Source organism: Megascapheus bottae, chromosome 10 (genome assembly GCF_031878675.1).
Source record: "Megascapheus bottae isolate mThoBot1 chromosome 10, mThoBot2.hap1, whole genome shotgun sequence".
NCBI lineage: Eukaryota > Metazoa > Chordata > Mammalia > Rodentia > Geomyidae > Megascapheus > Megascapheus bottae.
This window is the reverse complement of record NC_143518.1, coordinates 55,495,877-55,523,622: the sequence shown is the minus strand read 5'-3', so window position 1 is coordinate 55,523,622 and position 27,746 is coordinate 55,495,877. Positions and strand designations below refer to the sequence as shown.

The following is a 27,746-nucleotide window of genomic DNA, read 5'->3' as shown; positions in this document are numbered from 1 at the left end:
AAAGAAGCTCTCACTGATGTGTCTTTGATTTCTATCCTATAATTTGAAAGATAATCAATGTGTCTGGCTGCCTAAAGGAGCATCCACCAACTGATAGATTTCACAATTAGCATAGTATTCAAACTCCCCTTTGAAAATACCGGGAAAATACGATCCAGGGTAAGCAAGCACTTCTGGTCAGCTCAAAGCTCTACTCAAAGAAAGGTTATTAAGCCCTTTCCACACCTGGTTTCCTGACTGGATTTTCAAAAAAATTCAAACACTTAATGTACACATCCATCCAATCTGCGTTTTATTTAAAGAACGGTAAAAAGAAGGGACGGAGGGAGTGAGGGAGGGAGTCAAAAGAAGGAAAGGAAGGGAGGGAGGGAAGGTGGGAGAGAGGAAAGAAAAGCTAGCAACCTTTCACAGAAAGGAAGTGACTGAAAACATAGTTAAAAAAATAAGGGCATGGCTATGGGAAGGAAAGAATGGCTGACAGGGACAGGTTTCCACAGGCAATGATACAACAGTGTCCCTTGATCTTGAAATCTGAATGGAGTTGCTTCTGCTTTGATTTTGGGGTTTCACTTCAATCCCTGCACAGGTGCCCCCACCCCCACAAAAAAGCTGTGGAGAAACACCTTGGTTTGTTTCCACTGGAAGCCAGCACAGGTAAAGTAATACAAACTACTGCTGATTTTTTTTGCTAGAAATGGATAAAGCTAGCTATCTTCAAAAACCATGATTATTAATGAGACTGAACCAATACTGGAAGAAAACATGCAATGCAAGGAAAAACCCTGAATCTCTTAGAGCCCAACCATGTGGTATGATAGGAAGAAGGCTTTCTTACCTCCCTGCCTTTCCTGCACACCTGAAATCTTTTCAAGCACTTTCTTTTCTGCCCAACCTTTGTACACGACATGGAAATACAGGTGGCATGTGGGAAAGGAAAAGTTTCAAACACAAAACAGAGAGTTGTTTTCCTAGGGTAAGGACGAGTCACTCAAGGACATGCATTGAGGACGGAAGGCAAACAGGAGACAGGAATGGCACATCAAAATGCACGATGCCAGGTGCAACAGCTGGAGGACCAAACCACGGGCATCTTTTTTTCCAGCACCACAACTGAGTGTTGAAGTTGGAGCAAACCAAATCTCCTACAGGAGTCTTCATGAATCCTCGTTCCTGAGAGCCGGTTTGGACTTATGCTTGGAAGGAAAGGAAGGGAAGGGACGTATGCTCTTCTTCCATACTTCACTTCTTCATTCAAACATAAACTTTACTCCTTTCACCTCCTGGCTGGGAAGCGAAGACTGTTTCCAGTTAAAGTCTATCCCGAATGGCTGAGCACACTGTCCTGAGTCCACCTGATGGCAACATGGGCAAAAGTGAAGAACTGCAGGCCTTCACAACAGTTCTGAAATCGCTCCGCCTGCTAAAGAGATTATACACAAAGAAGATTTGCTTAGCATTACCTTAACCAGCTCTGTTCTGAAGGATATACACACTCCTGGGAGCTGGGTGATACACAAGCACACATGGGCCAATGACTCCCCCTCAGAGGAAAAAGTCATAGCCAACTCCAGCTCCCAATTATTCCTTATAGAAGAGCAGGGCCCAAATCCAAACCCCCACCCCAGTCCTGATTTTTCTCATACTGTCCCAGAGACTGCTGGGCAGCTGCAAAATAATAGGGGCTCTACACATTTATTATATTGTTAACTATTTTCCTGGGCACTTGATAATCTAAAACGTGCAATAAATAAAGAAAATTCTAGGGAAATAACCTTTCAATTTTTCATTTACTAGATAATCTACTAAATGATTGATGGTGAACAAGAAACCCTTATCCAGCCTCCACTGTGTCTTACAGAATACTGAGGAGGTACTAGAAATGTGGCTTAGTGGTAGAGTGCTTGCATAATATGCATGAAGCCCTGGGTTCCAGTCCTTAGAAGTGGTGCTGTAGTTCAACTTGTAGAGCACTAGCCTTGAGCACAGAGAGGCTCAGGGACAGAGGCCAGGCCCTGAGTTCAGGCCCCAGGACTGGAAAAATAAATTAATTGATTAATTAATTAAACTTGAATACAGATAGCATGCCTTTGTTAAGTCTGGCCTGATTGTTCCCAAAGGAGCCCTGACCACTTCCTTGCAACCTTTGAAAATGAACACAACATTGTTACTTAAGAGATGAAATCATGAAGGAGAAAATGGCTTAATCACTCTTCAACAGCCTCAGAAGCAAACAAGACAACCAATGAAGGGCTGAAGGTGTGACTCAGTGGCAGAGTTCCTGCCTAGCAAGTGTGGGGTTTTGAGTTCAAACCCCATACTATCCCCCTAAATGGGGGGAGAAGACTAATGAGCACGTTACACCATCTGAACAGTTCCTGTTTTACGCTGTCAGTATTCTTGTGAAAAGACAGACACAGGCAGGCTTGCGGGGGCATTAGGCAACAAGTCAAAACCAAGGCAAGCAATACTGTAAGCAGACTCAGTAGCACAGAGAGCTGTAGCAATTGCCACCACAGAAGCAAGTCCTCTACTGCCACAAACAGTATGTGTGGTACCTTTCAAATTAGTTGCCTAAGAAAATACTCAGGATTTCCAAACCCCAGCTTCATCATCGCACAAACAATGAGATCATACAGGAGAACATTCAACTAGCCATCTGACTTCAGCAGGAATTCACCACTTGGTCATTAAGAATGGCTGAGAATGTTTAAAACAGCCATGGATGCAGGTGGCTCAGAGCCCAAGATGGCAGCCCAGGACAGGGCAATCAACACGAGCACAGTACTTCTGCTGGCTGTGGCCTACGCTCCTCCAACACACGCTGGTGCACATCATGCCACCTTCTGAAGCCTTTTAGACCATGTATGTGACAAACCACACCCCTGGGCACTTGGTTACGGATGACATCTACAGCTAAGGAAGCAATACATAAACTAGAGGTTCTGCTCCTATCTCAAGCTTCTGGCTTGAGGCCTGTCCCCTGGAGCGCATTCAAGGCAAATGAGGAACAGACATGGAAAGATAGTCCCCCGACAATCCCTAAATCAGGGTTGCCTCCACCAAGTCTCAACAGTGCATCCTCCTGCAACACAGTGCAAGTCTTCATGGATGTGGCCCTGCTGCTACCCAACACTGATGAGCTAATAGCACACCATTTTCTGTCATTCCACATTCCAGGTAGAATTCTACAATAGTCTAGTTGCTCGCCAGTGTTCCCTGAAATACACAATCTCCTGTTACAACACAGTAGCCTACAGTGGCTTTCTGGCAGAGCTACTCAAAACTCACAAAACTGATTCTGCAGTAACTTTCAGCTGCGGATATAAACATCTGTCTCTTACCTAGCTTGGTAAGTGCAGAACACACTTGTAGTCTTGCCTTCAAAAAATCTGGCTCCATCTTTGGAACTTTGTGAAACTATCTATTGAAAAGATTTTAATTTAATTAAAGAAGACTTCTAATTGTGAAAAAAAAAATCTGGCTCCAATGCAAAAGTTTTCCAGTTAAATGGGTCCACAAAATTCAGCTCACAATAGAACACTCAGAACGTCTTGCTATTTTGAGTTGTTCTGCAGTGTGGCAGGTCAGACCCAGGGCCTTGCACATGCTAGACAAGCACTCAACCACTGAGCTACACACCTGTACCCCTGGATCATTTTAAAGACGGCTTGGCTACAGACATTTCTTAATGGGAAGACAATCACTATATAATTACTGCCTTTTCCTAAAAATTCCAAAGTATAGAAGAATATAGATACAAATGCCAGTCTCCCTCAGTAGCTCTGGAGAGCCAGAAGCAAATCAGTAACTGCTGTGTAGCCTTTGTTTGCTCATGGCCCTTCACACAACCATGTTATTCTCTGATGCCCTACCTCCCCTCAACCAAAGAAACCCACACACAAGATACAACAGGCTTCCCTGAAGTCAAGGCTTCTTCAGTAGTAGGTCACCGACCTCCCACATCTGATGTAGGTAGCTAATACACCACTCACTTTTTTCAGAATCTTGAAAACATATCTCATGACCCCCACTGAGGTTTTTATTTGTTTTTTAAATGATTCTGCTCCTTGACATTCTGGATTTAATCTGGCATTTCTATTCTGAAGACTTTCACTCAGAGGGGCGGGGAAAAATCAAGGAACCAAGGCCAAAAAAGAAAACTGGAGGAGGATGAGGAGATCATGCAGGAAGCACACAATGCATGCACTGGTGAGTGGCGGGGGAATGTTGTAGTACTCTATGTGGTTGCTTTGTCTGTGTCATAAAATGCAATACCCCACAGTGGGGTGTTGTTAGTCCTTGTTACAGAGAAAGTCAACTCCATTTATGGCTGACTCACCTAACAAAAATAATTAGGAAATGAACACAGTATTGAAGTACCTTGCTCTTTTAAGACGCAAGTGCTAGCCTTTGGTGAAGCAAGTGTGTCCTCTAACCTTGTCAACTAAGTGAGTATACATCACATCCTTTATGGCCCATGACAGCACAATCTATTTCTAGAAGAGACTATGAATCACAGAGATGCACAAGTACTAAAATGTGTGTCTTTGAAATGGTGCTGTGGCTCAAGGGATAGCATAGCCTTGAGCTGAAGAGCTCAGGGAGAGTGCCTAGGCCCAGAGTTCAAGTCCCATGACTTACCAAAAAAAAAAAAAAAGTTTCATAAAATGTGCATCTGTAGTATTTGAGAATTTTAGGGAATAAGACCCATTCCCGCCAGGTGCAGTGGCTCACGCCTATAAGCCTAACTATCCTAGCTACACAGGAGGCTGAGATTTGAGGATCACGGTTCAAAAGCCAACCAGAGCAATACAAAACTGTGAGACTCTTATCTCCAATTAATCACTAGAAAATGGGAAGTGGGGCTGTGGATCAAGGGTAGGGTGGTAGCTTTGAGCTAAAGAGCTCAAGGATAGCACCCAGGCCAGAGTTCAAGCCCCATGACACCCTCCCCAACCCCCAAAAAAGGATCCATTCCTTCAGGACTGAGAAAACTTTCAAACATTTTGACTCTCATTTATATTAGTGTTAAGTAATCACATCAATTATAATTCTAAGTTGAATTTACTATGTTACTGAGGAAAAGATGAGCTTAAAAAAAAAAAAGTGGTGCACTTACCATTTACCATAAAATTCCTGTGCAAAAGGACATGATTAATTACAAGGTTTGGGATTTTTTTCTTTTTTTGGTGGTGGGGCTGGGGAGCCCACCCTAGACCTCAGGCATGCTAAGCAAACACTCTACTTCTGACTGCACCTCCGGTCCTTACAGATAGGGTTCCAAGAAGCTGGTGCTTATGTCAACATCATTTTAATTAATTCTACATATCTGGCCTCATTTTAAATCACCCTAAAGCAACTGAGCTCTCTTGCCAAGAAAATGCATTTCAACTACACATCATGTTTTTTCTGTAGTGGCACCAGTCCGCATGAGAAATGGGCCACGGAAGGATGGAGTTTATTTATGTCTAGTCAATCATCGATCAGCAAGGCCCACAGGACTGTTCTGGGCTATTAGCAGACAGATATAGCTTTAGGAGGAATGAACTTGGAGCTAGTATCTGATTGTCAGTGATGCATCATAAATACTGCTACTGGGAAAAGAAATATTGGTGATCATGGTATGGTGTTGGCCTATCAAAGCTAAATCTAAATTTAGCAAACTTGGAATATAATACTCAATTGAGTTTCCCTGTAGAAAAGAACCTAAAACCTAAATACGCTACTGGTATTGCATCAATTCTGCTTGGCATCTACATAATAAACCATAAAAAGAAAAACGAAGATCATTGTATTAACTAAAGTTTTAAAGGGTGTACTTCCAAAATCCAACAATACCTTAATAGAAATGGAATGCAGACTGATATTTTCTAAACAAAAGACCATTTAATCTTGTTCACAGTATTCCTCTTTGACAGGAAGACTGAGAAAGTTTCCCATTCCCCAATAAAATTCTTCCACTAAAAGGAGGGGTTGGGTTGGGAGGAAAATAATAATGATCCCAATTCACTGTACTCCTAAGCTGACATGTTGAATAGTAACCCTTTGTACAAGTACTTAAGTAAAAAATGCAATTAAAAAACTCCATCATAGAAAAGTGATTTTTAAAAACCCACCAAATATTAAATTGTAAAAGGTTTAGGTATAAGACAAAAACAAACTAAATGAAAAAAGAAAAGGCTGAGGTGTGAACATACTACATGGTATACTTCTTTCAGTCTTGGTCCTTTCCTCATCCTGTTTTCAGGTACTGTGGGAAAACCACTGAAAGCCTTCTTTTCCTCCTTAACACAACAGTTCTACTAACAGCTTCACTGCTTCTAGACTCCCCAGACAGAGACAACCACCACTTGTGGAGTTTACACAACAGAGATAGAAAAAGATACAGTTAAACAGGCAGAGGCTGTAAGATAAGCTTACATTTCTGAGTATTTGGCTCTTTCATCTAAAGAAAACAAAACAAAAAACACAAACAAAACACATACCAACAAACAAAAGAAACAGCCAATACAGATGAAGAAATGGATTAACCCAGGGGTTCTTATCCTTTTGGGTCACAGATTCCTCTACAGAAACCCAGTGAAAGCTATGGGCATCTTTCCCTGAAAAATATCCACACAATATTTTTTCATTTGTTATCAGGTGAATGTAGGCCCCTTAAAACCTATTTATAGACCCAAGGCCAAGAACCACTGAATTAATCCAATTCTGTCTAGGCCTGCCTTTAGCTGCTTAAAATTCAGAGACTATCTGCTGCTGGGAACAAGAGAGAAGGGGGGTGGGATGGGGTGGGGAAGGCTGCAGTTAATGGAAGTCAGGGGCTGAACAAAGCAAGGCCACAAAGCAAGCCAGACAGTGCTCCCAATGTGTCCTTACCTGCCAAGGGCTGGCTGAGTGCCGCCTGCACTTTACCCTTCGTTGATCCTTCCAGAGGTAAACCTCTGTCCCCTTTGTAGAGTTTCGGTTTAAATGGAGAATCTTTCTCTTTACCTTTTGATCCTTTAGGCCGGCCTGCTTGCTTCTTCTTGGATTTGCCATCCCCCTTCACACCCAGTAGTGGATGGACTTCTGTAGGAGGACAGACAGGCATGGACAGGGATCCTCACAACACTGGTCTTGGCACCCCACCAAACCTCTGAGCACAAATAACATTGCTTCTGTGGTCCAAGTCACCTACACAAGCAGCAAAGTCTGTCTTGTTCATTATTTTAAAAACTAAAAGGAACTGGGCGTGGTGGCTCATGCCTGTAATCCTAGCTACTCAGGAGGCTGCGATCTGAGGATCTTGGTTCAAAGCCAGGCCGGGGACTAAAGTCCATGAGACTCTTATCTCCAATTAATCACTAGAAAACCAGAAGTGGGGCTGTGGCTTAGGGGTGCGTGGTAGCCTTGAGCTGAAGAACTCAGAGACAGTGCCCAGGCCCAGAATCCAAGCCCCACAAATGACAAAAACAAAAAAAACAAAACCCAAAGGCGTGGTCATCAAGTATCTTTGGATGCTAGAATAAAAGATACACATGGTTTATATGGCCCCTAAAAGGTCACAACAACTCAAAATTGATAAAGTAGCTGAAAGATAACACAGGAAACCAAAGTAGAACAGAATGCATACATGAGGGTGTGCACATAGTGTAGAACCAAACAGACCAGGGTGAGAGTCCTGACTCTAGCACTTTTGGGGAGACTTGGGCAGTTACAAAACCTCAGCCTAAATTTTCCCCTTTGCAAAGCAGGAACAGTAATTTTCAAGGGTAATGAAGTATCAGCAATGGTATATAAGCCACAATAGCGCCTAGAACAGCGCACACACACACACACACACACACACACACACACACACACACACACACACACAGCTGAAAGCATCAAGATGTGTAGTTGTAGTTAACTGATCTGTAGATTGCTAAAGGAGAAGAGGATGCCCAATGGTGTGCACACACACGCACGCGCACACACTCTCTCTCACTCTCTCTCTCTCTCTCTCTCTCTCTCTCTCTCTCTCTCTCTCTCTCTCTCTCTCCTGTACTCATCCCAGCCCATGGTAATAAAACCTTTCAAAACCACACTGGAAGCCAGGTGCTGGTGGCTCATGCCTGTAATCCCAGCTACTCAGGAGGCTGAGATCTGAGGATCGGGGTACAAAGTCAGCCCAGGCACAAAAGTCCATGATGCTTTTATTTCCAATTAACCATCAGAACACTGGAAGTGGCTCAGATGGTAGAGCACTAACCTTGAGCTGAAAAGCTCAGTCAGGGACAGTGCCCAGGCCTAGAGTTCAAGCTCTACAACCGACAAAAAAACCCAAAAAGTCACACTGTAATTAGGAGAGTATGAAGTTATGAAGGAAGGAGTGACACTGTCCAAAAAGATACATACTCATTACCTGACTTATGAAATAGCAACCCTTCCATATTTCACCTTAATAATAACAATTTAAAAAGTTTAGTTACACTGTAAAAGCAGAAAGAGTAAAATGAGATTCAGTATGGGTGGCTCATGGCTGCAGTCCTAGCTCCTGAGGAAGCTGAGATCTGGAGAACTGTTGGTTCAAAGTCAACACAAGCAGAAAAGTTTATAGAACTCCATCTCAAAAAATAACCAGCAAAAAGCCAGGCTCTGGAAGCATGGCTCAAGTGGTAGAGTGCCAAACCAAGCAAGCAAAATCAAGCAAGCAAAATCAAGCAACTGTAAGGCTATAAGTTCAAAGCCCAGTACTGGTAAAACAACAACAAACACCAAAAACAAAATAAAACAAAACCCCACCACCCACAACAGATTAGTACCTTTCCACCTAGTAAAATCACTCTTCCAGGGGGGGGGGGGGGAATTAAAGAAATAATAGGGCCAGGCATTTGGCCTATTGGTAGAGTGCTTGCCTAGCGTGCATGAAGACCGGGGTTTGATTCCCCGGGTTTGATTCCACAGAAAAAGCCAGAAGTGGTGCTGTGGCTCCAGTGGTAGAGCTCTAACCTTGAGAAAGCTCAGGACCCACATTCAAGTCCCAGGACTGACTCAGGGAGGCAAATTCTGAGCTGTATGTCAAAGAACAAGTATGTGTCATCTTACATAAGGCACCGAAGAGCAGAATTTCCCCAATTTATAAGTGAACCCAGGACACGGAGATCTGAGATTGTGGTTCAAAACTACTAGCCAGGCCAGTAGCACAGCCTAGTGGTTATAATGCTTTCCTAGCATACATGAAGCCCTGGGTTCAATTCTTTGGTACCACATATACAGAAAAAAAAAGCCAAGCCAGGCATGGTGGCTCACACCTGTAATCCTAGCTACTCAGGAGGCTGAGATCTGAGGATCGCGGTTCAAAGCCAGCCCAGGCACTAAAGTCCATGAGACTCCAATTAATCACTAGAAAACCAGAAATGAAGCTGTGGCTTAAGGGGTAGAATGCTAGCCTTGAGACAGCACAAGGACAGTGCTCAGGCCCTGAGTTCAAGCCCCAGGACTGGCAAAAAAAAACCCCAAAACAACAACAAAAACTACTAGCCCAAGCAGGACTAGTAGTCTTATCTCCAATTAATCACCCCCAAAAAGTGGGGCTCAAAAGGTAGAGTCCTACCTAATTAGTCTTAAGCAAACAAAAGGGCAGGGACCCAGACTCTGAGTTCAAGGTCCACAAAAAAAAAAAAAAAAAAAAAAGCTGGGCACAGTAGCTCACACCTATAGTCCTAGCTACTCAGGAGGCTAAGATCTAAGGACTGCAATTCAAAGCCAGCCCAGGCACTAAAGACCATGAGACTCTTATCTCCAATTAAACATCAGAAAACTGGAAGTGGCTTTGTGGCTCAAGGGGTAGAACAGTGGCCTTGAGCTGAAGAGCTCAGGGACAGTGCCCAGGCCCAGATCGACCAAAAAAAAAAGGCAGACCATGTCATTACAAAACACTGTATTAAGAAGACTTTTGAGGGATTTCTCTCAGAGCAAAAGTCACTCAACCAGGAAACTGCCAGTGCCAGTCTGTGCTGGACAGGGAAAGGTGGTGCCCGTGGAGGTGGCCCTTACCATCATTGGGCACTCCTTGCAGCTCTATATTGGTGGTTTTGGGCTTCTTCTTCGGTGGCTGGGAGCCGTCGGCTGAGGACTGCCGCTTCTTCTCTGAACTAGCCCCTTCGTCCATCAGGGAGGTTTGCACTGCGTCTGGCGGGGGGCCGTAAGGATTTTCTTCTGGGTCTTCTACCTCAGGGGCAATGGGTAAATACAACAGAGCCTTTGAATCTTCCAGCTCTTCATCACTATTTGGAACAGGATCAGACAAGGATTGGAAAAAAGAGGAGACAGTTGCTTAAACCACAAGCCCTTCCTCTAACACCTATGTTAAGTGCACACAACAGGTACAGATTAAGAATGCCAAGATGAAAAAGGAAATCAGAAAAATAATTAGAAACTGAATAAATGAACTGGGTTAAAAAAATTCTATATCAGGGAGAAGGGCTGGGAAAGTAAGACTACAGAACAAAGATTGCATTTCAATTCCTATACACCAAAGGAGTTCTTTTTCTCCACTCATCAGGGGAACCGACAGTACCCAGCAGCTCACCTGCTGCAGAAGGCAGCGATGGGGTCCACACTCGTGACATCCACTTCTTCGTCCTCTGCAGCATCGGCTCCTATAATACACAGAAGTCTGAGAGGTGGAAAACTGCTTTTTACTTACAGCTTTGTGATTTTTTTTTTTTCCAACTACATTCCAGGAGATACCAGGGAGGAAAACCAAAGAGCTCGTTTACTTAATCATTTAGCAAAGAAGGGCTGAATTTTCACCAGAGGCTAGGCATAGCAAATAGCAATGACTAAGAAAGCTGGGAACAGCTCTTCAGTAAAGGCTGCAGTTTTACTATGAAAGCAGACACAAAAAGATAATGTGAATACAATAAATGCTACAACAAAGGTATGTGCAATGTGCTTGGAAGGCAGGAAGGATAAATAATTTAGGCCAACCTCGATCCCAATCCCTGGTCCTGTTCCAGAAGCAGCCCAGGAGCCCCTGCCTTATGGCATTACTCAAGAGTCCCACCAGAGCACCACAAGTATGCCCACTCACCAGTCCCCACCATGTGTAAAGCCTGCATTACATATCATGAGGTATATAAATGTCTAACCTCTATTTGCAAGAAGTCCTATCTAAAGGTTGCTACTCTAGAGGCTGATATCTGAGGATAGAGGTTCAAAGTCAGCCCAGGCAGCAAAGTCTGTGAGATTCTTATTTCTAGTTAACCAGCAAAACAAATAAACAAACAAAAAAAACCAGTGTGCTCTAAGTGATAGAGTACCAGCCTTAAGCAAAAAGCCAGAGATCAAAACCCCATTCACCAAAAAAAAGTCCTATTTAGAAGTTCAGAAGATAACAGTAACAATGACCATAATCATAATAGAAAATGACATTTGGGTATTTATTATAGGCTAGGTTTATACCAAGCCCGTTATATGTCATTTATCCCCTATAATCCCAAAGGACAGAACAAGTACTATTATTGTGCTATCTTACAGAGGAGGTACTTTGCAAAGCAGTCTGACTCCAGAGCCTGTGCTTATGGCCTTTCTCTTACTAATGAAGGGGAGTAGCCGAGAGGACAACTAAGAACTTAGCCCCACGATGGGTACTTACTGTACAATGTCATTTAATAGTCTGCCATTAGTCAGAAAGAGGAGAGGTTAACACATCTGCTTTGCCCAGTAATGCCTATATAAGCCCTTGATTAATGCTGTGTATATTGCGACTCTGAAAACTGTGACAGGTGACAAAGGGCTGAGAGAAATGTGTTACACAAATTAAGACTAAGTAAAGCAACGGTTCCTCTTTCCGGTGGTCCTATTTGTAGTGAGAATCATTACCTGTTTGCTCAGGTTCACTCTTATCTTCGTCTTCAATGTCAAACTCTGATTCTCTTTCCTCATATTCGACATTTTCATCCAGCTCTTTGAAATCCGGTGCGAATGCACTCCAATTTTCCTACACCACAACAAAAAAAAACACTGCTTCACCACATGAGAAAATAATAACTAGACATGAAAAATGTACGTAAGAAAGATGCCCAGAGTTAAGAATCAATGCTGAGGTAAAAATAAAAAATAGATGTCTAAGGTTTACCACCTTAAAGTGTATTCTACCCAAATGCTTCCAAGTTAAATGACGTTGCCTGTCTTCTTTAAGATACATTTATGTCAAATTTTCTTAAGATTACAATAAATTATTGCTTATAAGTATCCAAAGTAAAAATCAAGATATAAAGTACTTCCCACCAAATATAAAGCAGAACGAGATACAATGATCCACTATGATTGTACGCATCATATGCAAAGAAAAGTAGTTAAGGTAGTCTTGAGCTTATAATGTAAAGTTCTTTGACAAAAAGGAGTATCTAGTTTCAAAGCAAGTCAACCAGAAGAGTAAGTACTTACTACTTGATTTTGGGCCCAAATGGATACGACTCCACTAGAGATGGATGCTATGATAGGTCGAACAGGATGCCACTAAAAAAATCAGGCAAAGAAAAATCAGTTATTAGAACAGACTCAATAGTTCTGGGCTATGCAGATGACACCACGATGGGCTGCTCCACTCACAGCTACATCCAGAAGGAGCTCTCCTCTTGTCCCATGGAGAATCTTCACCAGGTTGCCGATGCTCTTCTCCCAGATGTAGAGGGCGTGCTGCCGGGCAGAGCCTGCCACTATGTACTCACCATCCCCAGAGAAGCAACATTTCTTCCACGGGGTCCTAAACAACAAAGGAAGTCCCCAAGGGGAAATGGAACTTCAGGCCAAGGGAAGAACTACCACCCACACTTCTGGACTGCCATACACACCTATTCACCAAGTCCTGCAATTTCTGCATGGGCTCAGGCTCTCCATCTCTTCCACAGGTTAATATTTCTCTGCCGTCATAAACTCTAATTATCCGATCAGCCGTGTTAATTAAAAAGCAACTACAGAAAGGAGAAAAAACATTTTATATTACTATTATTTTATCAGAATGGTACCATAAATAGTATATTCACTAAGGCAAAATCAAGTAAAAAAATCTAAGACTAAAATACTTAAAACTTCTGTCACCTAAAAAAAACAAAAACAAAAAAACAAAAAAAAGCTTCTGTCACCTTCCAAAGCAAATGCAGTGAGAATTATTATTATTATTATTATTTTTTGCAGGTCATGGGGCTTGAACTCTGGGCCTGGGCACTGCTCCCCAGTAGCTCAAGGCTACTGCCCTACCCCTTGAACTACAGCCCCACTTCCCACTTTGGAGATAAAAGTCTCACTGACTAGCTTTGAACCACAATCTTCAGCCTCGTGAGGAGCTAAGACTATAGGTGTGAGCCACCGGTGCCTGGCTAAGAAAACCAGAAGTGGCGCTGTGGCTCAAGGGGTAGAGCGGTAGCCTTGAGCTGAACAGCTCAGGGACAGTGCCCAGGCCCAGACTCCCACAACTGACAAAAAAAAAAAAGAAAGAAAAAAAAGAGCCAGACTCCGTGTTTCTAGCAACTGCAGTCAATATTAGAATATACACAAAAACAATAAAAAAAAATTTTCGACATCCGTTCACAATCCATTCACTATTAAAACCTGTCCCTAAAAGAATAAGATCTGACCAAATGTGGTGATGCATGCCTATAATCCCTGCACTTACACACAGCGAGAATACACCTTAAAAACGAAAACAAGGACCTAGTGGTAGAATGCTTGCCTAGCATGCACAAAGACCAGGGTTCGATTCCTTGCTACCACATACATAGAAAAAAGCCGAAAATGGTGCCGAGGCTCAAGTGCTAGAGCTCTAGCCTTGAGAAAGTCCAAAGACAGGGGCTGGGAGCTTGGCCTAGTGGTTAAAGTGCTTGCCTAGCATGCGCAAAGACCCGGGTTCAATTCCTTGGTACCACATACATACAAAAAAAAAAAAGCTGGAAGAGAAAGTCCAAGGACAGTGTTCAGGCCTGAGCTCAAGCCCAGGACTGGCAAAAAAAAAAAAAAAAACGAAAACACCACCACACACAGACAAGGACATACTCACCTTCCTTTCCGGGCAAACTCAATTGACTTAATGGCCGTGGTGTTGCTTGTCCCAGTTGTTACTCTGAAGGAAGCAACAAGATCCTGAGAATCTGTTTTTAGGACCAAAATCTAAAGTTTACAGGGGAAAAAAAAAATTAAATGGGAAGGGATATCAATGTTCAAGAAGTAATGTAACCACCACAATGTAACTGTAACCCCTCTATACATCAATTCCAACAATAAAATTCAAGTAAAAATTAAGTATAATAATAACTGACAGTAATTAGATCTGGCTCCTCTTTTTAAAATAATGTAGAGGTGGAGTAAAAACGCAAACATGTCTATTTCCATTAATACCAGTACTTGTATTACCTTTTACTTCAAACAAAGGACTAAGTCTAAAACATCCATTCTTATAATATGGTGTTTAACATTACACACAAAAGCTGAGAAGTGGAAGCAACCCAAGAATGCATTGACAGTACACAAGTAAATAAAATGCAACATACACATAACAACATTGCATATAGTACCATCAACTCTGCTCACACACAATTCCACATGGACGAACCTAAGGACAGTATGCTAAGTAGAACACATGATTGCACTTACAGAAGATACCCATAACAATCAAAGACACAGAGACAAAGCAGAAGAGTGTTGCCTACGATTAGATTACGAGCAGGAACTGGGAAACTATTACTTAATAGGCATAGTGTTACAGTTTTGCCATGGCTCATCATTACTACCATCTAATAAAAAAAAAAACCTTTTAACTTTTTCTATATCAAATGATTTCTGTTCATTCTAAATCTAAAAAAAGAAAATGATTGGGGGGGGGGATATGGCGTAGTGGTAGTGTTTGCCTAGCATGCATGAAGCCCTGGGTTCGCTTCCTCAGTAACACATAAACAGAAAAGGCCAAAGTGTCACTGTGGCTCAAGTAGTAGAGTGCTGGCCTTGAGTAAAAAGCTCAAGGACAGTACCCAGGCCCTGAGTTTAAGCCCCAAGACTGGCACAAAAAAAAAAAAAAAAAAAAAAAAAAAAATTCTTAACGCATAAAGGAAAAATAAGCTACATTTGCTCATGGCAGGAGCCATACTAGTACAGGAATAAAAGAGATTTCAAAAAAAAGCAAAACAAACCAGGAGCCAGGCTCATAATCCTTGTTACTTAGAAGAATCCAGAGGACTGATGCTCAATGGTGGTCTGGTTAGAGAAGTCCATTAAACACTATTTACAAATTAATCAGCAAAAAGCTGGGCTAGAAGCCAGGAGCCAATGGCTCATGCCTGTAATCCTAGCTATTCAGGTTACAATCTGAGGACTGTAGTTCGAACCCATCCCAGGCAGGAAAGTCCAGGAAACTCTGATCGCCAATGAACTTACAAAAAGGTAGAAATAAAGCTCTGGCTTAAGTTCTAGAGTATTAACCAAGTAAGCAAGGGCCCAAGTTTAAACCCCAGTTAAAACACAAAAATCAAGCCAGTAAGTGCTGGCTCACACTTATAATCTTAGCTACTCAGGATGCTGAGATTTGAGGATTAAAGTTTGAAGCTAGTCTGGACAGAAAAGTCTATGACTCTAACTAATCTCCAGTTAAGCATCAGAAAAAAAGACAGAAGTCCAACTATGGCTCAAGTGGTAGAGTATTAGCCTTGAGTTCAAATACTCTGGGACACCACCCAGGCCTTGAGTTAAAGCCCTAGAACAGGTATTACAAAACAAATAAAAAAGTAACAGAAATGAAGGGACAAAAGGCGAACAAATGGAGCAATAGTATTCACCAGACACTTTGTTGAAAAGGAACTATACAGCTTGTGGATGGAGATGAGAGGAAAAAACTGGGAGAGAAACTGAGGGAACCCAGCAGATCATTGTCCAAAAAAAAAAAATACTCTTTACCTGATTTATATAACTGTAACCCCTCTGTTTCACACCTTTGTAATAACAATTTTAAAAATTTAATGAAGTAAATATGGCACAAGATCTCAGGCTTGGCTTACCTTGCCTTTTGCATTTCCTGTATAGATATATTCCCCTCGCCTATCAAAAGATGCCACCACGTTCAAATCCGAGTCATCATCTACCGGCAGAACAACGTGTTTGGAATCTGAAAGGGTCAACATGACAGGAGCAGATTTCATGGGACACACGAGAACCTTGTTCCTGTTTAAAAATATGAACAGCACATTGGCTATTGCTTTGGTATTAACAGGCTTGATTTCCTGCCCTCTTCCCAGAATCCTGTCCTCTACTCTGACTCTCCCAAGCCATGCAGATTTTAAACCATGAAAAAGCATAAAATCTACATGTTAATAACAGGAAAAAGACTGAGGATTCTATTTTTACAAAACGTGATCATTATTCGGGCCAGGAGTTTGGCCTAGTGGTTAAAGTGCTTGCCTAGCATGCACAAAGACCCGGGTTCGATTCCTTGGTACCACATACGTAGAAAAAAAAAAAAAAGTGATCATTAAAAATAAAGTTATGAGGGGCTAGGAGTTTGGCCTAGTGGTAGAATGCATGCTTAACATGCACGAAGACCTGGGTTTGATCCCTTGGTACCACAAACAGAAAAAAGCTGAAAGTCGTGTTGAGGCTCACGTGGTAGAGCTCTAGCCTTGAGAAAGTCTTAGGCCCTGAGCTCAAGCCCAGGACTAGCAAAAATAAATAAATAAATAAATAAATAAATAAATAAATAATAAAGCTATGAAGCTGGGTGCAGTGGCTCATGCCTATAATCCTACCTACTTAGGAGGCTGAGATCTGAGAATCAAAGTTCAAAGCCAACCTGGCACAAAAGAACCTGAGACTCTTATCTCCAATTAACCTCTAGAAAACAGGATCTGGGACTTGGCTGGAGCAGTAGGTGAGGGTGGTAGCCTTGAGGTGAAGAGCCCAGGGACAGCACCCAGGCCCAGGGGTAGGGCGGTAGCCTTGAGCCAAAGAGGTCAGGGACAGAAGCCAGGAGAGTTCAAGCCCCATGACCCACAAAAAATAAATGAATAAATAAAGCTGTGAGCCGGGCACTGGGGGCTCATGCCTGTAATCCTAGGTACTCAGTAAGGATCACGGTTCAAAGCCAGCCTGGACAGGAAAGGTGAGACTCTCACTTCCAATTAGTCACAGAAAAAACAGTGGCACTGTGGCTCAAGTGGCACAGGATAGCCTCGAGCAAAAGGAGCCCAGGGACAGCACCTAGGCCCACAGTTCAAGCCACAGGACCAGCTAAAAGAAAAAAAGAAAAAAAAGCAATGATAAATTAGCAAAATATGAAATAAAGTATTTAAAAAAAAGACTAGCTATAACCTTATTTTTTAAATACATATTTTAGATGGGCACCCTGGTAGCGCATGCCGGTTATCATAGCAACTTAAGAGGCTAAGATCTGAGGATCACCGTTTAAAGACAGCCTGAGCAGAAAAATCCATGAGACTTTTCCTGCGCATTAACTAGCAAAAACTAGAAACAGAGGTATAGCTCAAGTGGCAGAACTAAAGCCTTGAATGAAAATGCCAAATGACAGCAAGAGGCCCTGAGTTCAAGCCCCAGTACTTGTACACACACAAAAAAATATGCCTATTTAGACCAGAGGCTGGTGGGTGGTTCACACCTGTAAGCCCAACTACTCAGGAGGCTGAGATGCCAGCATCATAGTTCAAAGCCAGGCCAGGCAGCAAAGTCAATGAGATTCTCATCTCCAATTAACCATCAGAAAACCAAAATGGAACTGTAGCTCAAGTGGTAGAGAGCTAACCTTGAGTAAAAAAGCTCAGGGACAGTACCCAGGCCCCAAATTCAAGGTCCACAACCAACAACAACAAAAATACATATTCAAGTGTATCAAATATGGATTAAACTATGGGGAACTATTTAACCCATTTATATTTACAGAGTTGACTATAAGAGACCTCTAAGAGGGGCCAGGAGTTTGGCCTAGTGGTAGAGTGCTTGCCTAGCATTCATGAAGACCCGGTCTTGATTCCTTGGTACCACATACACAGAAAAACCCAGAAGTGGTGCTGTGGCTCTAGCCTTGAGGAAGCTCAAGAATAGTGCTCAGGCCCTGAGTTCAAGCCCCAGAACTGCCCCCCCCCCCAAAAAAAGAAACCTGTAAGAAATGAAAACACGTATGTCTGGGGCAATACATGATGAATCACCCTTTGATAGATATAGTTTCAATATTAAACTGTTCTCTCATAGAAAAATAATGAAAATAATCAAGAAAGAAAAAGCTCCAGGTCAAACTTCAGTTGTTAAAATTTATTCCTTCTTTGGCCTTGCCAAAGTCTTAATATTCATCAGTTTTAAACTACAAATGTAATTTTTGAAATCCATGAAAACCACCTTAAAATACATGCATCAGAGTCAACAATTATTTGCTGTAGATTTGTTTTTGTAGGCTTTTGCCTCCTGAAGCCTTAAGCTGAACTGTTCTCCCACAAGCTATCCACACAGAACTAAACCCCATGCAGGGGGTGGGGGGGGGAGGAGAGGCAGGAAATGGAGTCTTAAACATACTGGTCTCGAGGATGATACTGGACTTTCAAGATAGGTGAAGGAAATCGAAACCTCTGGTCACAGTCGCCTGAAAGAACATCCCATTGTGACACTATGTTATCAGTGGAAGCACTCACGAGCTTATGACCATCTCGACTCCAGCTAGGAAGAAAATGGGTAATTTAGTACATATTTGAAGTCAAAATATCATAGCACTATTACGGATAAAATGTGGGAGCCTCACATATTGTCCTAACTGTGTCCTAACAATGTGTTTTTCAGGTATACTCAAGTATATTCAAATCACAAAAAGCTTTCTCAACTAATCAGTTAATAAGAATGCTTTCATCCCTCCCTCCTTATTTTCCTTTCTTTTTTTTTTTAAGTAGTGTTTTTGGGTTTAAACTCAGGGACTTTGTACCACTTGAGAAATGGCCCAGGCCTACTTTACTTATTTTTTTTGGTCTTGCAATTTTGCCCATGCCAGCCTTTGACCATGATCCTCTATCTCTTAGTATGCCTTCTACATAGCTGAGACTACAGTAAGGTACCACTACACCTGACTTGTTTTGTTGAGATGGGTGTCTCACTATCTTTTTGCCCAGGCTAGGCTGGTACTGTAGTCCTCCAGATCTCTGCCTGCTACATAACTAGAAGAATCACTCTATCTGGCCATGGTATTTTTGTTTTGGTGCCAGATCTGGGACTTGTCTCGAGGAGCTGTCCCTTAGAGAGCTCTACCACTTAAGTCACAGCTCAACTTAAGGATTTTTTTTCTTTTGTAGTTTACTGAAGATATAAGTCTCACAGTTTTCCTACCCAGGCCCTGTTCAAAATGTGATCCTCAGATCTTAGCCTCTTGAGTACCTAGGCATGAGCCACTAACATCTGGTTGGCTATAGTATTTTTATAACCAATGCTATCTCAAAAAAAACTCAGTGGCTTGGTGAAATAAGAGACACAAACGTCTTTAAAAAGTCTCCAAATCAGCCAGGTGCCAGTGGCTCATGCCTGTTACTCATCCCAGCTACTCAGGAGGCTGAGATCTGAGGATCATGGCTTGAAGCCCACTGCAGGAGGAGCACACGAGATTCAGCTCCAATTAAACAGCAAGAATGTGAATGTTGGAAGTGGAACTGTGGCTCAAGGGGCACTGCACCAGCTTTTGGCAGAAAAGTTCAAGAACTGCACCTAGGCCATGAGTTCAAGTCCCAGGATTGGCACAAGAAAAAGGAAGAAAAAAGTAATAAAAAATGCTGCCCAAGGGCCGGGAGTTTGGCGTAGTGGTAGAGTGCTTGTCTAGCATGCATGAAGACCTGGGTTCCATTCCTCAGTGCCACATACATAGAAAAAGCTAGAAGTGTGCTGTGTCTCAAGTGGCAGGGTGCTAGCCTTGTGCAAAAAGTGTTCAAGGGCAGTGCTCAGGCTCTGAGTTCAAGCCCCAGGACTGGCAATAAATTAATGAATGTAATTCCTTAAAAAAAATATGCTGCCCAAGATGAAATCTCTTGATGTAAACCAGTTTTAGAAAATAAAAGCAGTGGGAATTTATATAGCAATAGGTCAGCATATTTGATAGAAAATTTACTCTTTTCCAGTGAAGGAAAAGGGGTAACTTGTGACTGCTACAATAGCTGAATTCCAGCCCTTCAACTAGGCTGGGCTAAATGACTACAAGTTATCCTCTGGTAAACACCACAGTATACAATAGCTACAACTAGTAAAGAGGAACTTATAGTACTAAAATGTTCTAACAGGACCTGATTTAAGTCCATATTACAACAAATTTTTCCCCTCAGGTGCTTCTAGGACCTGTATGAGAAACTGCATTATTAATGGCTAAGTACTTGCAATACTCAAAATATCTACATAGAGCTTAGCAAATCAGTTATCACTCCTTTCTTTTTCAACTCACATTTAGCAAATTAATTTACAATGTTCTTGGGCTGGGGGATATCGAGCTAAGTAACAGAGAACTGGTGGGCATGTGCAAGGCCCTTGGTTCTTCACAAATAAAACAGAATAAAATAAAAATGTCTTACCATAAAGAACAGACTGGATGGATGTGTGCACTAATTATTTTCGCAATGCCTCTGGTCAAGAAATCCCAGATGACAATGCGACCATCGTTGCAGCCAACAGCTAGGAGGGTGCCCCACCTGTTAAAGGTGCAAGTCAGGGCCATGCTGATACAATCCAAAGTTCCATCCGCTTCCTAAAAACCAAAGCAGATGCACAAATATCTCTGCATAGTCATTAATACTTTCTAAATTAAAATTAAAATGAAGAAACATCATAAGGGCCAGGAGTTTGGCCTAATGGTAGACTGCTTGCCTAGCATGCATGAAGACACAGGTTCAATTCCTTGGCACCACATACACAGAAGAAGAAAAAAATAAGCTAGAAGTGGTACTATGGCCCAAGTGGTAGAGTGCTAGCCTTGAGAAAGCCCAAGGACAGTGCTCAGGCCCTAGGCTCAAGCCCCAGCACTGGCAAAATAAATAAATAAATAAAGATATTCACAAAAGTTAAACAAGAATTTTGGGATCAGATGTGTTCAATACCTTACCTTATTACTGTAACTATATACAAACTTTCTGGAGGCCAAATAGACAAAACAACCACCATCATGAAAATAGTCACACTTAATGACTTAAGTAACCATAGCTCTAGGAATTCATTCTAAACAAAATAACTGATCAGGTGTGTAACAATGGAGAAATTAAATACATTATTTTACATTAGTGTCAAGACACTGATGACCATAATGATTGTACTGAAACCTATGCCTGTGTTAATAAAAAAAAAAGAAAAAAAAAGCACACTTCATGCCATTATTATGAGCAAAAGCAATGATCAAAATCTAAAAACCAAACACAAACAAAAACCTATGTACAAGTGGTAATATCACTTATAAAAAAAACTTACATTAGGGCCGGGAGTTTGGCCTAGTGGTAGAGTGCCTGCCTAGCATGCACGAAGACCCAGGTTCAATTCCTCGGTACCACATACACAGAAAAAAGCCGGAAGTGGTGCTGAGGCTCAAGTGGTAGAGCTCTAGCCTTGAGAAAGTCCAAGGACAGTGCTCAGGCCCTGAGCTCAAGCCTAGGACTGGCAAGAAAAACCAAAACAACAACAACAACAAAAACAAAACTTACATTAAAATTGTAATTTACTATAACACTATGAAGAGATTTCCAACCAATACTACCTATTTTTCCTTGCTCAAAGTTAGACACTCAATTTTTTAAACTACAACAAATGATAAGCTAAAATTGCTTAATGTTTCTTGTCATTAAACATAACTACTATGCTGTTGCCATGTTCCATTAACGTGACAAAATGACTCTTACCTCTGGATAGTTCTGTCCAAAGGACTCTGAAAGAAAGCAAAGAGAGAGTAAGGGACACACCAGCCACACACAGCTTACCAACAGCACCCAGCAGCGGCTGCCATGACAGAGAACCGATTTAAGGGTTCCATGACGTCACACATATGTCCAATATCACACAGCAAAGGGTATTTGCCCATTTACTCTTATTACATACCCATGCAGAGGAACTCTCCTGAAGATATATGACTTACGATTTCACAGAAAAGTGAATATGGACACTCACACATGATAATCTAACCAGCTTTTATTTGGTGAAACATGGGGGAAACACCGATTCTGGGGCTTGAACTCAAGGCCTTGCACTCTCACTTGGTCTTTTTCAAAAACTGTTACTATTAAGGTGATATACACAGGGGTTACCATTTCATAAGTCAGATAATGAGTATAGCACAACTATAATCCTGACTACTCAGGAGGCTAAGACCTGAGGATCATAGTTTAATGACAGCCTGAGCTAGAAAGTCCTTAAGACTTCTATTTTCAAAATGCAAGAAATGGATCTATGGCTCAAGTGGTAGAGCACTAACTAGCCTGAAGCAAACACATTTAGGGATAGCACCCAGGTCCTGAGTGTTAGGTCCACTTGGAAGAAATGACTTTTTCCCTTGGTTCTCTCTCCCTGCCACCTGGAAATCCCTGCCCAGCATCTGTAACGCTGGCAACAGGCATGCTAGGGGCAGTGGGAGGTTCCCCAAACTGAGGTATTTCCTGGTCCTCTGAGATCACATCCACTTCTGCTGTGGCCACACCCCTCCCCTATATAATCTCTCACTTTCCGCCATAAGCTCTCTTGCTTCACCCAACTCCATCTTGGGTGGCAGGAGGTCTGCTCTCTCCTCACACAATAAACCCTCTTCTCCTGAACTGCGTGGAGTTTCCTTTCTGCAGACCTTACACTGAGTTCAAGCCCAAGACCAGCTATACAATACATACATATTTCATATAAAATTATAATGGTTATTTTTTAAATAAGCTTTAAAAACATGTTTTAACTTCTAAGTTAATCAACACAAGTAGATATATTCCATATAAACAGAAGTGCCTTTGGGGCTCCTCAACTTTTATAAAGTATAAGGAGGAGAAAAAAGTACTCTCTGAAAGGGTTTTTTGGTGCCTGTTCTAGGGCTTGAACTCAGGGTCTGGCACAGTCTCTGAGCTTTTTTTGCTCAAGGCTAGTACTCTACCACTTAAGCCACAACTCCACTTCTGGCTTTTAAGTGGTTAACTGAAGAATTTCACAGACTCTCCTGCCCAGGCTGGCTTCGAACCATGATCCTCAGATTTCAGCCTCCTGAGGGGCTAGGATTACAGGTGTGATCCTCAGCAATCAGTCAGCAGTGAGAATTTCCTGTTTTGGAAAATACAGTAGTCCCCTTTCCTATGATAGCTAAAAATATTAGATTAAATAAAAGCGTCCATGAATAGAAACAGTTCATACATTTAGAAGGATGTGCCAGTCTGGGTATAAGTAGGGTGAACTCTCTCACCATACCGTTCCACCCTGCCCAGCAGGAGACAGATCAGCTCCTTGGACAACGCATCTCACTAAGAAGCTATCCTGGTGATCAGATGAAATGGTGAAATGTCTGGGTGCTAGGGTTCAACTATCTTTACCTTAGGTAATAATGGCCCCAAAGCACCACTATCATGGGAACAAGTAGGTATGCACAGGAAAACAGTGCTGAAGGATTTCAGGATCCAGGTGAAGTGCTATGTCTCACAGCATTTAGGTTCTAACATAATTTGATAGTTCATTAAACTCTAGGATCACATCTTTTTTCCCCCCCAAGTCTGGGGGCTTGAACTCAGGTCCTAGGCACTACCCTTGAGCTTTCTCACGGCACTTTATCACTTGAGCCATAACACCACCAGTGTTTTCTATGTAGGAGTTTAATCAAGTGACAGTGAGATAGTCTTGTGTTAGCTCAGGGATAGGACCAGGAGTTTAGCCTAGTGGTAAAGTGTTTGCCTAGCATGCATGAAGACCTGGGTTCAATTTCTTGTTACCACATACATAGAAAAAGCTGGAAGTAGTGCTATGGCTAGGTGGTAGAGCTCCAGCCTTGAGAAAAGCCCAAGGACAGTGCTCAGGGCCTGTGTTCAAGCCCCACGAATGGCAAAAAAAAAAAAAATACTGATCAAGGTTCAAAGTCAGAGAAGTGCTTCTTGTCTCTGAATAACCAGTAGAAAGCTAAAAGTAGAGGTGTAGCTCAGGTAGAGAGTGCCAGCCTTGAACACAAAGCCAATCAAGAGCTTTAAGCTTTGAGTTCAAGCTTCAGTGCCATAAAAAAAAAGTAATAGAAATAATAATAGGAAACTAAAGCATGAAAGATTGTTGGTACAAAGATCACAAGTCTTGCCATGCTAGGCATGTACTTTACCACACTTAGCTACAACTCTAGCCCTTTACTGTTTGAGTTAAGTGGCACTTGCAAGTTCCCTTAATTCTATAGCAATCATACCAATAGTAAAGAATTTGCTTTCTTCTAGATGTCTGCAAAGTATTAGTTTATTAGGATTTTGTATCAGTCACACTTATGTTTGCCTCTTCTACTACTGCATTTTATCCTAGGTATAGGCAGTTGTCATATTGTAATGTTTTTCTAATAGTTGGGATTCAATTCCCTACAAATAGATAAGTCGGTGTAACTAGTTTCAACGAGTTTTAAAAAATAGATTAGGATATATTAGAGAACACTGAGCACAAGGATTAAGCATAATTTTGAAAAGCCAAGCTACACATGCACATTTATATATGGGTTGTGAAACAGAATGTACTTGTTATTGTGCGATGCAGTAAAAAGAAGTATGAAAAGTTGTCATGAGCTGAGATGGAAGCTAGTGGTAGAGCAAGTAACAAGGGCACACAGGTCCTAGGAGGGACAGTGGGGTAAAAAGGGTCTTATTAACTTTTTTTTTTTTTTTTTTTTTTGCCAGTCCTGGGCTTGAGCTCAGGGCCTGAGCACTGTCCTTGGACTTTCTCAAGGCTAGAGCTCTACCACTTGAGCCTCAGCACCACTTCTGACTTTTTTCTATGTATGTGGTACCGAGGAATCGAACCCGGGTCTTCATGCATGCTAGGCAAGCACTTTAACCACTAGGCCAAACTCCTGGCCCCTCTTATTAACTTTTATATCTCCAATGTGTTCTATTGATAGGAAACAACTCAAAAACTGGTTGAAGTAAAACAAGCATCCTGCCTATGGGACACTTTAACAATTCGCTATCAATTCATTTTGTTTATCTAGCTATAACTTTCTCTTCCCTTCTCTTCTCCTTCTCTCTCCTCTTTATCTCCGTCTCTATGAAATCATCAACTTTCTCACCTGACTGGTGTTCTACCTTTTCTCCATCCTTTATTTCTTTTTAATAAAAAATAGAAGTTGCCTTGCCAGCATCTCTCATGTCTTCTTAAAAGCACTGGAATCTGAATTTAGCTCAGGTTTCTGGGGAGCAAAAGCTGCTTAAAGTCTGAATGGAGCTTCTCTGCTCCCAGCCCAATTGCTCCCCGATGAGCTTTTATGGAAAGGCACCCTACCAGCCTGTATTCTCTTCCACTCAACAACAACAACAACAACAACAAAAACCATACAGAAAGCACATGAAAATGTCCACAACTCATAGTTAAGTACCAGATGGTTATTAGCTAATTTACAATCACTTATTCATCCTCTTTCCCCCTAAATATAGTTAATTATCCAATATTCTGTCTTTGGCATTTTTCTGCTCCTCCCACTTCCTTCCTTGACCATGTCATTGACTAACAAGGTTTCAACTAGTCCACCATACAATGAGCCTCATCAAACCTATCTCCTGGGCTCTCAGTCCACTCAACGTACCCAAGCTGCCTTTCTAATTCCTTCTATTTTATCAACAGGACTATTATTTGTGCTTACCATTTTTCATTTGCTTCTTATATTACATGCAAGAAAATTTTGGATTGTGTCAAAACTATCTCCTGGTGTCTTTTCTTTCCATTTCCTACCTCCATATCACTCATCTCAAAACTGGTTTTCTAGACCTCCAAGAATCAAGTACCTATAAACCTTACAACTCAGTGCTCCAACTGAGTTCCTTACTAGGTCAATACCCTTGAGTGATCTATCCTTACCTTTTCCTTAAAAGGTAAACTTTGCAGCTTAGTATTCAAGTCTCTATAAAATAGGTGACATCAAACCCATCTCATGGTCTTCTCTGTATCACAGTACCCAGATTATGGCCAAGAAGAAAATTCTTTGGGTCTTCTTTCACTGGTGTCACAATTCAAACGTATTCCCAGTGAACATTCCTTCATACTATTTGTCAGTATTTTATCAACTTTAGATATCTACTTAAGTCCCTAATACCTGGTTCAATCCTCAGTATACATGCTTACACAGACCAGAAATCACACATAGCCTCCAACTCCCGCCTCCAGTTGTGTGGCAGTGTTCCTGACTGCCTTGTTCTTCCCACCCCAGCTATTTTCTACTCCTTCTAAATATTGTTGGCACCTGGCAATGACTCTAAGAAGCCTACGTTTTGCAATATATTCTGGTTACTCACATGATCATCTTAAGAGTCCCTGCTTAACAAGAAGCTCCTTAAAGACAAATAGTGTTGTTGTTGTTGTTTTTTCTTCTCACCCCTCCTCCCCCCATAGTGAGGTTTGAACTCAGGGCCTGGGTGCTGTCCCAGAACTTTTTTGTTCAAGGTTGGTGTTCTACTACTTGAACCACAGCTCCACCTCTGGCTATTTGCTGGGCAATTGGAGAAAGTCAATCAGACTTTTCTGCCAGGACTGGATCTGAACCAGATCATATTCTCCTAAGCTACCTAGGATTACAGGCGTGAGCCACTTGTGCCTGGGAAAGACTATTTCTTAAAAGTTATCTTTCTAGCCTTTTGGATAGTCAGCACACCTTCTGAAAGTCTTTTTTTTTTTTAATTTAAGAAAGCTAATGATTAAAGACAGTAAGTCGTGAGAGGAGTTTTCGAAAAATCTCAAACAACCCTAAACTATCACAGTAACTATTACCCGATGAAAACCCGGATGACAGGGCCAACTTGGATAAGGGGTAGGGAGGAAACTACTCCACGAAAAGGAGACTTTTAAAAAAGCACCTGCCTTTGCCGTTCACACGTACGTCCCGGGAGTCACCGGTCTTACACTGGAAGTAGAGACAACTGGAATTGGTGTCAACTACTCCGCTTGCTTGCCTAGCGCCCGGTCCTGACCATCTGAGCCTCCTCCACCACCCGCTCCCACCTATCCAATGGGGAAGGGGAGCGGATTCTACTGGAAACTCAGCTTAAGCCTCCCGTGTCCTCACAAAGGATTCAAAACGCCCAGGCACCGGGTCCCTTGTCAAGTCTTCAAGGCTTCCCCAGGCCTCTGCCTCCCCCTGCTCCAACATCCTCCGGCCCCTGCGACTCCGGTGAGGCCCAGGGAAGCACCGAGCGTCTCGGCGCTGCCTCCCCTTGGCCCTGGGGGCGGTTCTGGGGAGGGGACGTGTTCTGCCCGCGCAGAGGCTGGTTTTCCTCCGGCGGCGGCAACTCCAAACCCCGAACGCCCGTAGCACCCCGCAGCCGCGCTCGGAGGCGGCGGCCGAGCCCGCCCGCCGGACCCCTCCTTCCCGGCCCTCCTCACCCAGCAATTCGAGGTTCATCCCTGCGGACTCGGGCCGCTCGGTCCCCGCTCCGGCAGAAACTCCAGCGCCCCCGCCCGCCGGCCCGCTCCGAAGCCCCGCGCCGACGTGGGGGCTCCGCGAAAAGCCCGGCACCCGCTCCGGGGACTTCCGGACGTAGAAGGCCGCTTCCGCTCCGCACCCCCGGCCCGCCTTCCTCGGTCGTTTCAAGTGGCTG

General features: G+C 42.5%; 1 protein-coding gene across 3 annotated transcripts; it reads right to left on the bottom strand.

Annotated features, from left to right (window-relative positions):
- Window positions 1–269: 269 nt before the first annotated feature.
- On the bottom strand, window positions 270–27,671 carry Rbbp5 (RB binding protein 5, histone lysine methyltransferase complex subunit). 3 transcript variants are annotated; one of them, XM_090341344.1, is made up of 14 exons: window positions 27,532–27,671; window positions 21,861–21,886; window positions 20,550–20,722; window positions 18,529–18,669; window positions 16,011–16,173; window positions 14,024–14,133; window positions 12,822–12,941; window positions 12,580–12,733; window positions 12,415–12,486; window positions 11,848–11,965; window positions 10,553–10,622; window positions 10,018–10,247; window positions 6,877–7,068; window positions 270–1,420 (listed from the first exon to the last, which is right to left on the bottom strand). In XM_090341344.1, exons 1-14 carry the CDS (start codon window positions 27,548–27,550, stop codon window positions 1,392–1,394), a joined length of 1,617 nt encoding a protein of 538 aa, XP_090197470.1. In that variant the 5' UTR covers window positions 27,551–27,671; the 3' UTR covers window positions 270–1,391. The 3 variants fall into 3 exon arrangements, with proteins under 3 accessions (XP_090197470.1, XP_090197472.1, XP_090197471.1); XM_090341346.1 differs by having other exon boundaries at window positions 6,991–7,068; XM_090341345.1 differs by lacking the exons at window positions 21,861–21,886; window positions 27,532–27,671 and adding an exon at window positions 21,436–21,445.
- Window positions 27,672–27,746: the final 75 nt, after the last annotated feature.